General features: G+C 39.6%; 1 protein-coding gene across 1 annotated transcript in view; it reads right to left on the bottom strand.

Moving 5' to 3' along the window:
- The window catches only part of ank2a (ankyrin 2a, neuronal), a 108,479-nt gene that overhangs the window by 39,576 nt on the left and 57,717 nt on the right, over positions 1 to 11,186 (bottom strand). The window contains exons 23-37 of the mRNA XM_037698283.1: positions 10,324 to 10,450; positions 10,084 to 10,186; positions 9,658 to 9,761; positions 7,290 to 7,325; positions 6,634 to 6,858; positions 6,414 to 6,512; positions 5,837 to 5,991; positions 5,177 to 5,388; positions 4,807 to 5,014; positions 4,394 to 4,490; positions 4,052 to 4,280; positions 3,729 to 3,854; positions 3,529 to 3,651; positions 3,410 to 3,442; positions 3,312 to 3,333 (exon numbers count right to left, since the gene is read on the bottom strand). Of these exons, the coding sequence (XP_037554211.1) occupies positions 3,312 to 3,333; positions 3,410 to 3,442; positions 3,529 to 3,651; positions 3,729 to 3,854; positions 4,052 to 4,280; positions 4,394 to 4,490; positions 4,807 to 5,014; positions 5,177 to 5,388; positions 5,837 to 5,991; positions 6,414 to 6,512; positions 6,634 to 6,858; positions 7,290 to 7,325; positions 9,658 to 9,761; positions 10,084 to 10,186; positions 10,324 to 10,450 (1,899 nt within the window). The remainder of the gene's footprint in view (positions 1 to 3,311; positions 3,334 to 3,409; positions 3,443 to 3,528; positions 3,652 to 3,728; positions 3,855 to 4,051; positions 4,281 to 4,393; positions 4,491 to 4,806; positions 5,015 to 5,176; positions 5,389 to 5,836; positions 5,992 to 6,413; positions 6,513 to 6,633; positions 6,859 to 7,289; positions 7,326 to 9,657; positions 9,762 to 10,083; positions 10,187 to 10,323; positions 10,451 to 11,186) is intronic.

Genomic DNA, 11,186 nt, shown 5'->3' with positions numbered 1-11,186 from the left:
GTTTCAATAACTAGAGGAGAAGTTGGTGGCTCAAGGACTGATTTTTGTTTCTCTTCGTTGTCAGTTTTGATTTGCACAAGTTTATCCTTTTCTGACCTTATGGTTGTTTCAGTAAATACAGAAGAAACTGATGTCTCCACAACTGATCTCTGTATATCTTTTTGTCCAGCTTTTTGAGTTTCCTCCTGTTTAACTTCAGTCTGTAAAACTCTAACTCTTTCCTTTATGGTCCCTAACGGGGTTTCAGTAACTAGAGGAAAAACTGGAGGTTCCACAACTGGATATGTTTCAGTTGTGGATGTGTTTGCCATTTTCTGTTCAATATTTTGTGTTTCCTGTTCAATTTTAGTCTGCAAAGCTGTAACCCTTTCTCTTATAGACACTACAAGTGGTGGAGAGAGGGGAGGCTCAACATGGGATCTTTGCATCTCTTTCTGATCAAATTTTTGTGTCTGTTCCTGTTCAGCTTTGGTTTGTAAAAGTCCAACTCTTTCTTTTACAGATCCTATAGGTGTTTCAGTATCTCGAGGAGAAATTGGAGGTTCACTGACTGAGGAGGCTGCAAGGCCGCTCTCAGTGAGAACACCATCACCATCTAAAGACTCCTCAGAACTCACTCTTTCTAGCTCTCCCTCAGAGCTGCTACACCGAGAGAGCTCTCTATCTCTAAGTTTCTTCCTGATAGGTTTTTTGATATTTGGGGGGCGTTTGCTCTCACTTGACGTAGTAGCCTGCTCAGATCTATTTTGATCAAGATCCTCTTGAGAACAATATGTCACATCTAGTTGTTCTCCTGTGTTTATAGTAACTTTTAAGACCATAAGTCTAGTGCTATCCATTTCATCTTTTTGAAGTTTTCCAACCTCTTCAAGATAATTCTGAACTTTTTCCCCGACAGCTAATGCTTGTTCCTCCAACCCTCCTGCTCTAGCTTTCTCCTCATAAAGCTCTGGTGGAAATGCTGCAGAGGTTCTGATGTCTGACATGTCTGACAGGAGATCCGGACTTGCAAGTGTTGCGAGGTCAAGTGGTTGGTTAGTTCTCATGAAGAATGTCTCAGTTGACTCAGATTCATCATCTTCATTTAAAAAAGGTTTTGTAACCAAAAAGGGTAAATAACATAAGGGACAAATGAAGTGGGAAAGAGAGACACCAGAAAAGGTTCAGCAAGACAATGCCATCAAAATTCCTTGTTTAGTTCACAATGTAAGAAGTTGAAAGTTGATAGGGGAAAGAAAAAGAAAGTCTCAAAAAGAAGGCCAAAAAGAAGATAAAGTCGTCCGGAAAGATTGAAAGGGAGCAGAGCAGCTAGAGCGTAAGCAAAGCCAAGAGAAGTAACAAAAGGTAGGTGTAAGGTGGACGGGAAAAGTTATTTGCAGTCTGATGCGAAACACGTATTGTACAGAATCAAACAGAATAACTTACAAACAGAATAGAAACTGAAAAGAAACACAAACCTTCATAAGAGGGCCACAAATTTAATTTTTACTACAAAGAAAATAAATTTCTAGAAAGAAGCAAGGCACACAGAGCACTAGGCTGAAAACTGTTACAATATTTTTCAATTTCACAATTTATAGTATTTGTAAGCAACACTAGGTGCAAACTCAATTAAATAAGACACCATGGAATATTATATTTAGTTTAAAAGTAGTGTTGAATTGTTTTAAAGGAACAGTTCAAACATTTTGAAGTTGTGTGCAGTTCAAAGGTTATGATCTTGCAACTTCAAACAGCTTCAGTTTGGAGGAACAGAGCCTAGTTCTGACCAAACTATTTAGTCTAAATGCAGCCAAGACCAAAGAGGATCACTGCTGTCTTCAAACAGTCCCAATCTCAAAACTTATATAGCAGTTTACAGTAGGTTTCTTTCTGCTGCAAGAAAGAGCTGGAAAGCTGGAGTTGTTTTAAGAAAGCTACATCTGCTTTGGACGTGACTCTGTGCTGACTAGCCTTTACTAGCTCATCAGTAGGGTCAGATATGATCCAGATGGTATACTTTAGCTTCAGCCCGGCTAACACTGTTAGCTCATCAGTTCTGTCAGACTTTAACCCCATTTCTCCAAACTGAGGTTGTTCATACAGCTATCAACAGGTAAGATATTCACTCTTAATAACCTTTTCATAGAACTCCATTTCATAATTTTTAAACTATTCCTTTATGTTTGCAGATTTGTGTAAGCCCAAAACTGTTTTTAGGTTAGAATTTGCTAGTAATATAATTTTTACTTTATTAACATTTGATTTGCTTTTAATTTATTTATAGAATGGAATAAATCATGTGAAATAATGAAAACGTAACATAAATCACAAGTTAGAGTGGAAATAAAATTAAAGAAAAAGTCTGAACTTTATGCTTAATGTTTTTTTTATTTTTATGTATGACATCAGTAAGGATAATGTGGTGATAAATGACAACATATAATAAAGAACAAACAATGTTTTGTTTGTCAACTACAACCCCTAAGTTATAAATATTAGAAATGAAGTTATGGCTACAGAAGATGATTGCTACTGGTTTTGGACCAGCCAGCCTGCAGTCCTCCATAGGAAATTATAAAAATAATAGGATAAAGTAACAGCTGTCAAGATGTTTTCTTATAGATTACAAAGTTTGGATATACACTGACAAATGCAGTGTAGTCAAAAGAACATAAGCTAAGCTTTATTTTATTTAGTTTTCCTCTTTTCATGCTGTCCCAATGTTTTCTTATTTAAAGGTTGTATTTCTGTGCAGAACAAAAATCGTTATAAAGCATGCCACATGCAAAACTATAAAAAAAAAAGTAAACTGAGGGGAAAAGAGGTCCAAATAAATTCTTTTAAAAATCCTTACCACAAATCAATTTTTAAGTTAAGAAAAACATTCCATAGAAATGAACGCCATGACTAGTCGGTTACATTAAAGTGAAATTTTAAAAGAATTAATTTGACCATAGATTATGATTAGTTGTGAAAATGAAGAATATTAACTGCAAGAAGGAGGAGGTGAGTGGAGTCGGGAGTGAGGGGAACACAGCCATAGCATAGCTGCCATCAACCAACGTGTTAACCGTGTTAGTAGAGCAAAATAAGAGCGCAGGCTTCTTTTAAATGAATCTATCTTATTTCAACAAACTCAATAATTATTTCAGTCCAGTCTTGTGTCCAGACTTTTACAGACTGCTATATAAAAATAAGTAAAACTGTCTGTAAGAGAAAATACTAATGCATAAAATTTTTTAAATATTTATTTTGTAAGTATATTTAGTAAAATGAGCATGATTACTTTCAAATGCTCATACGTTGAGGATAAAATAGTAAAAACTTACATTTCTTGTCAGTCCTTTCACTCTGTAAAACAGAATCAGACACATTTAGAACCAAACTGTGATATATTTCAGTGCACAACTATTTAAAGCTCTTATACCTCGTCGTCTCCTTCTTGGTCCGAGTCAGACTCCTGAGGAGAAGAGAAACACAGCGTGGCACAGTTGGAGTCAGTGTTTTAAAGCAAATCAAGATTTCTATTCAGAGATTGAGACTCACCTTTGAGTACGCTGGCAGAGTGATGTTAAGGTTGCAGATTGCGTTGTGATTGAGACTTCGATACGTGCGCGGTTCCTTAGTGAAAGACAAGCGGCCGCATGGCTCCTGTGCCGTATCTCTGATCTGTTCATCAATTTAGCTTGTTAGCATGCATTATGAAAAACAAGTCTGAGAAATGTTCGTTCATAGTACAGCCATACTTTAATAAAGAGAGCCAGTCTGTTCTCTTTGAAGGCAAAGAAACTGAACACGTGGTGCTGTCCACTCTTGGTAAGAGGTACCAGGTTTCCAAAGCAGTCTGCATATATGGGCTTTCCCTCCAGGACCTGTGTGTGTGCACACGACAGTTTGGTAAATGTCCATTGGAATCACTAAACTAAAAGCATATCAGCTTGAGCACATTTATTCACCCACTTCGCTGACATATCTTTATTTCTATTACCATTTCTTTAAGAGGATAATTTACTTCTAACATTCATTATGTGAGTAAACGTCTTCTCAGACTGGCCCGTTTCTTTTGCACCTCAATGTCTCTGCTGCGGGCAACTTCCGTGAAGTTCTCCTGCTGCTCCAATGTTTTGTCCATCTTGTCATCTGTCATGCAGAAGCAGCGCAGCCGGGCCTCAATGGGGTCCAGCGTCTTGGCGAAAATGACAAACTTAGCCATGTATGGGACACAGATGATTTCTCTGTACAGCTGAGAAGCAAAATTAACCGACTCCTGGACCTGTCTGCAGTCTATCAGCCAGAACCTACAGACAAAATTCACATGTGGACTTAGTAACTCACATGTTCAGAGTATAACACTGATCTGTTTTTAAGGATAAGATGCCTGCTTTTAGATTTTCAAAGGAAATCGATTCACCTTGCTGACACGTTTGTGGTGAAGGAAACACATTGGTTCACAAAAGTGAGAGGTGTGGAACCAGTGATGTCCTCCCATTGGGCAGGAGTGGTTCCACCTGAAATGCAGAACAGTGGCTTATTACCAAACATGTGATGCTCAACCAGTCATGTTTATGTAATTTACACAAGGGAAATATGTAGCATGGTTTCCAAACATACATTAATGCATTTAAACCAAGAAATACACCCAGAACTAAAACAAGAATGGCACATTCCATTACTTAAGTCAGTTTATTGCTATACAGATTTTCATTGATCGACCAGAGTCGAGATAATTAGATAAATTAAAACAAATAGAATGGGCAGATTAAAATGGTATTTATTCCATTACTGTTTGCTGAAACCTTACTGAATATTTACCACCATACATACCAGTAATACTGCAAAGCAGCCGTAAAGTGGGGGTCTCTCCACTGAACACGGCGCTGGGCTCGTCAGTGTTGGAGGTCTTGGGAATTGGGATTGTCATGGTGATTGGTTTATGAAACTTCCTCCTTCTCGGCTCTAAAGTGACGATCGGGCTAAAAATGGCTTTGTTACCAAGAACCTTCCTCACCAAATCAACATCGGTGGGCTGAGCCTAAAACCAGATACAAAATGTGTAAATACTGGTTTGAAGCCATTATTATGAACATTGGTTTGGTTTAGTGCTGGGTCACTGTTGATCTCTTTTGGCTACACCAACAATCAGAAATACTGATGCATGTCCTAGTAAGCTGAGTCATGGGACATTAGCGTGTACCTGTAGCCCAACTCGGATCTTCTTGGTAAGTGCACCTTCAGGGAAGACGGCTTGGACCTGGGGCACAAGAATACTGCTGAGGACACCGCCCTCTGGACCAATCAGATGACTATCCTGCTTTATCCTCGAGACCACAGCAAAATATTGGGGGAATTCTCTGGTGATGATGCGACAGATTCTTTTCTTCTCAAGCTCTTCAGGTGAATCGAGTTCTGTGCAAAATTAAAGGCAAACAAAGGACATGGGAATAATCAGTGCTTTACAGCCTTATCCATCCATCCATCCATCCATCCATCCATCCATCATCTTCCGCTTGTTCCGAAGTCGGGTTGGGGGGCAGCAGCTTGAGCAGGGAGGTCCTGGCATCTCTTTCCACAGCCACCTCTTCCAGCTCTTCTGGGAGGACTCCAAGGTATTCCCAGGGCAACCAAGAGGAAGTCTCTCCAGCGTGTCCTGGGTTTTCCCTGGGGTGTCCTCCCAGTAGGACATGCCCGAAGCACCTCCGAGGCACCCAGGGAGCATCCTTACTAGCCTCTTCAAGGAGGTGCCTCAAATATTCTAGCAACTTCACAAATAAAAATCAACCCTGTTCAGCTTTGCTAATGTGCTGCACGTGTGACATGAAATCCATACATTGATCACTGATTGGTAGATCCTTACTTTCATCCATGCCATTGAGTATCTGGTTCAGCTCCTCCTCAGTGAAGTCACAATGATGTTCCTTCCAGCTCTCTCCGGTTTCACTTCGTAAGATAACAAGCTCTCTTTCTGTGCCCCGCAGAGCCGCAAAGTGGGGAATCTCCACAATCACGGGTCTAAGAAGAATTACAAAATAAAATTAAATGGAAACAAATTAGAATGAGCTGTGTTTGAGTTGGCTTCAAATGTAAACACAGGTAATATGACGTATGAAAAACTATACAAGATAAAGTATATTTACAATTCAAATACGAGCATTTCATGCAAAGTGCAAAAAACAGCCATAAATAAATATAGGACATCCATTTCACATGAGACGAGCAAAATTCAAGTAAAAACAGGAGTGGGGATTTGTGCTGGAAAATAAAATAAACTGATCAATAAAGGGAAAAAAGTCAGGACATTTTTCAAGAGAAAATAAAAAAATAGAAATATAAAAGGAAGACAACGAGAACTAAAACGAAGTATTTCAAGCATTAGAGCTTATGAGTGTGACCAGGATTCCAAGATGGCAGGGAGCCCCCTCCTATGATCCTACCCGAGGAACTTTGTTCCTGGAGGACCCAGCTGCAGGATGCGACTGACCAGGCTCTCGCCCTCATTCAGGGGAGGGGGAGCTGTTGGAAGGTGCAGCTTACTGATCCCAAACGCAGCACAGAGGGGGAGCGGAAAAGACAGTTTGAACACGGCACGCAACTGAGCAAACACACACACAAACTCCAACCCAGTCCGTACACACACACTGAAACATCATGTACCCCAAGAACTGAGCTCCTGTGGGCCCCACTTCTATGATGCGACCAGCAAGCCCCTCCCCCTCCACCATGGGTGGCATCGAGGCCAAACGGTGTCTCTTCACCAGCCTGCAGGTGACCCGTGTGGGTGCAGAGCACTTCCTTGGGGGTACAATGATCCTCAGGCCGTTGTGACGACAACCGCGCATCGCTCCGCCTCTGGCGTCCACCATGAAGCTGACCAGGAAGCTGAAGAGAAAAACACACACAAATACTATAAACACAACATTCTGACAGCTGCTTAGTTTGTCTGTGATCCCCCATGCAAACAAGTTAAATAGAGCAAAATAATAAATTTAATTTAAAAAATACAGCGCTGCTTTTATGACACATGAAAAAACATTGACAACAAATGGAACAACAAAGATTTATGCCTCTTGTTTCAACAATTTGGAAATTTAACATTTTTTAAATTTAATTTTGTGAGTCTTGTGGGAATAAGTAGCATGTACTCAATAAAAGGTTCAAGGATAAAGAACTCACATCTATACTAAAGGTTAAAAAGTTTTTAAAACTGAGTTTTGAGTCTGAACTAACGTAAATCAATAATAAAGTCATGCGTTTGCGAACCATGCAGAGAAACAGGATGAGAAGATATTAAATAAAATAAAGAGTATCACCTGCTGTTGTCCTGATCTAGGCATGGAGAGGAACGGCTAGAAGCAGAACACAACAGCAACGCACACACGAACACAAAACCAAGAGAAGACGACCCAAAAGAAGCAACAAGAGAGCAAACACACAGAGAGAAAGGAAGAATAAAAGAATGAGTAAAAGTGAGAAAAAATCCGACTGGATACAAGAATACACAACAGCAAACAACAAACAAACAAGCGGTACGCTGATGTCCCCCGTCGCTGAGGGATTTGAGTAGTGAATGTTTGTAGTTTTAGAGATGAGTGTTTTTCTGGACTGGAATTGAACACTGTAAGTAAACCTTAATGTTTTTGGTGAAAGCTGCTCAAGCTGGTAGGAGTTACAGTGTGGAGAAGAAAAGAGGAAGGATTTATTTATTTATTCATTTTTGCTTGTCTGTGGCAGCACTGAGTGCCAGCTCGATGGGAGGGAGCAATACCGATACTTGGAGGGGCGGGCTAATGCCGATAACCGATACTGGCTGAAAGATTTTGAGCTTTGTCCAACCCCAAGAATCTAAGTAGACAGCTACGTATAAATCTGTTTTAACACTTGAAGTCTTGAAACAGTCTTCCTAACGTGCATTCACATTTTCTATCCTCCACTTCATAAAAGTTATCAAGTGTGTTGCAAAAATATACATTAAACAAAAAAACTCCCTTCTCTGTTCATTGTTTAAACAGTCACGTATGGTGAAGGTCTAATTAGTGTTGACGGCAGCAGCTTTTTTTTTCTTTGCAGAGAATAAAGATTTCAGACAAACAATGCATTTCACTGAGGACGACAAAGATCATGTTATGACACTGATAGTTTACCTCTACGTTAGATTTATTGTTCAGGATAAGGTTTTACAAGGCAATAGCCTATGCTAAGCTATATAAACGTTAGCTTGCTAACTTGAGAGGCACGTAGCAAGTTCGAGGATAAAAGAGAATTTATTATTGTTGATTTATTTGACACATCAGTTACAATAAACTTACCATGCTCTGTTCAGTAAAATATGCTACACAGTATTTAGTCGCTTTCTACTTCGAATGTGCTGTGAGTCAAGTGTGCAGCATGGCTAAGACTTGAAAATAGTTCACATGCACCCTCTGCTGGATATATTGTACAATTGCACCATTTGCAAGTAAGGACACGGCTGGTCCCAGCATTTTAGGGGTGAAAATAGAAGTGTTTGTAGAGGCACATAATGGGACAATTATCACAGATATGTCCCCAACTGCCTATAGTGACATAAAATATCAGCCTTACCGATATATTGGTCAGGCTCTTATATATAATTTTATTTGGTGACTGTCTTGGCTTTTGACTTGGGAACCTAATTTTTGATAGTGATCTTTTGTACATCTAGACGTAGCCTCACACCAAGTGGAAGTCGATACCCCACTTGTTTCTATATTATCATGCTCACAACACAGACGGACAGACAGAAGTTATTTCCAACTCCCTCTCTTCACTCTGCGACGGGGGACAAAAAAAAGAATGCTGGAAACAAAGATTTCATAGTGATTTTTTACAAATAACTGGAAACCAAAGCAAAGTAAAGATGGAGTACTTATTATGAGAGAGAATGAGTATTCTGAAGGCCCAGATTTACTAGCACAAGCAGTGCTCCACATTTCTTGTTCCAAAAATAAATTTTGCATTTGTGGTGCACTTGGTAATAGCAAATAAATGTAGAAAGTCAGCTGAGATAAAGTCATAAAAATAATTTGGTTTTAGATTATTTTTATGATGATTCATATAAACAAGTCTTCAAACTTTGCAGCCACTTGAGAGATTTTTATACACAACGCCAAAATAATTTAATACGTTCAGTTTATTCACTCCGTCATCATGGGGTGTTCTTAAAAGTGAATATGAAGATTCAGTTGCTTCATATTGAAAAGTGATCCTACACTAATGGTTATACTCAGTCACAGTTTTCAGTTTCAACCAGCTCTCTGACATGTTGCTGCCACATGGATAAAGCAGAACAACACATGCTCACTACATGTACAACTCCACACATGATCAGCAGAACTGGACAGAAGCTAAAGTTGATTTTTGCAAAGTCTGCAGGGTTTTTAGGCTGTGGGGGGGGGGGGGGTTAAATAAGGCTTAGTTTGAAGTTTAACATTCAAGCACCTTTGTGCATTTTAAAATAATGTTTTCAAAGTAGAGAAACGTTTCCCTTCATGTTTAATCTGTGTTTGAAATATGTTGCAGCCTGAACTTAAAGAGCTCAGAACAAACATAACCTGCTTTATAATTCGATTTTACAAAACTATATCTTATTAGGTATTTAGGTCCACTTCAGCACATTTAATCAGTATAAATGTGTGTGTGTGAATGTGTGTGTTGATATACCCAGAGTGCAGCAGAGTAGAGGACAGCACAACATTATCAAGATGTTCAGCACCCCAGCTCAGCCGGAAATTCTCCTTGTCGTGCTCTCGAGACAATGCTGACACCTAAAGGTGCACGAATGACAGCAGATCAGTTGGAGAAAGAAAGACGAGAACCGCATACAGCCTATAATACGCCTGCCAACTAAGACCTTGTTTTAACTTTGACTTGAAACCTTGACTTTGGAGCTGGAGTGATGAGAAGTGTATGCGACACTCAGTCTAGTGATGATACATACGTGTATCAAGTTTCATTAAATTATTCTGAGAAGATCAGAAGTGATGGGAGGGAAAAAGTTTACAGACGGAGCCCATACCATATTCTGTCTGCCTTTCGACGGGCACATATAAAAGCCTAAGGGAAGTGAATTTTCAGGTGTTTTCTCACCTGGTGGCTGGTCAGTATGTCTTCAATGAGAACCCCGTCTCTCTGGTGAAAACTTTGGTGAACAGGCGTTTGCTGGGGCCTGTTAGAAAACCACATGTTTAGACTGTTTAATCAGTTTGCATTTACCTGACGACAGGCTGAGCAACGACAAGGACAAATGAAGTTTTAACATTTGCTGTCTTTAATGGAATTAAATGTTCAGTTACTCATCGCCAGAAGAATGTATGAATAGCTTCTGACCTGTCCAGGTTGTGGCTCATGAAGCTGAAGCCGTCCAGGTAATGTCCCGGCAGAGAGTCGTCTCCCAGCTCTCGGAGGTCCTCCGCTCTCAGGTACTCTCCTCCATCACCTGTCATGGTGTCCTCACCTGGAAAACAGACATCTGTGCTATCATTCAAAAAATCTTATGAGAAATTAAACGTTTTATGTTTAATCGTGGAGCTTCAGAGAACTTGTAGAAGATGATAATTTGCACTGAGAATACTTCTGAATATCGATATGAAACAATAATTACTGTAAATGGAAACACACAGGCCCAGTCTTTAAAGCAAAAGATCAAATCTGTGATGCGGGGTTCTGTGGAAAGGGTATAAACAAGTAATATCCTATCTGTTGTAGATAGCTCTTTGAACAACCTCAGGGTGGAGAAAAATAATTTAATTCTGGTCAGACTGATGAGCTACAGGCTAGTCTGAGCACTTTGTGAATTTTATTCTGGGTTATGAAGTTGATATTTTATAGACCTTCACATAACTGTCAATTTTACATTATGTGGTGATTTACATGAAAAAATATTTAGGCTTCTCCCCTCTTCAGGGGTTGCAAACTCACACGGCAATTTGGCAATTGTTTGACGCCGGGTGCCCCTCCTGACCCAACCACAGACCACCGAGTCACCACAACCCTCTGTGTGCTTGTGACAGCTAATATGTTTGTTTATTGCTGCTGCACTATGTAGGCTGTATCTAGGCTGTATTATGTATGATACAGTATCAATGTATCTACCTTACCATCATAATTCAATCTCAGTGTCACTACTTGTGCAATAACCTGTCACACAATCTGTGTAGTATATGTTAATTATGTGCAAGGCATATATATGT

Source organism: Nematolebias whitei, chromosome 3 (genome assembly GCF_014905685.2).
Source record: "Nematolebias whitei isolate Nwh7 chromosome 3, NemWhi1, whole genome shotgun sequence".
Taxonomy (NCBI): Eukaryota; Metazoa; Chordata; class Actinopteri; order Cyprinodontiformes; family Rivulidae; genus Nematolebias; species Nematolebias whitei.
The sequence above is the reverse complement of the archived record's forward strand: the minus strand, read 5'-3'. Positions and strand labels throughout refer to the sequence as shown.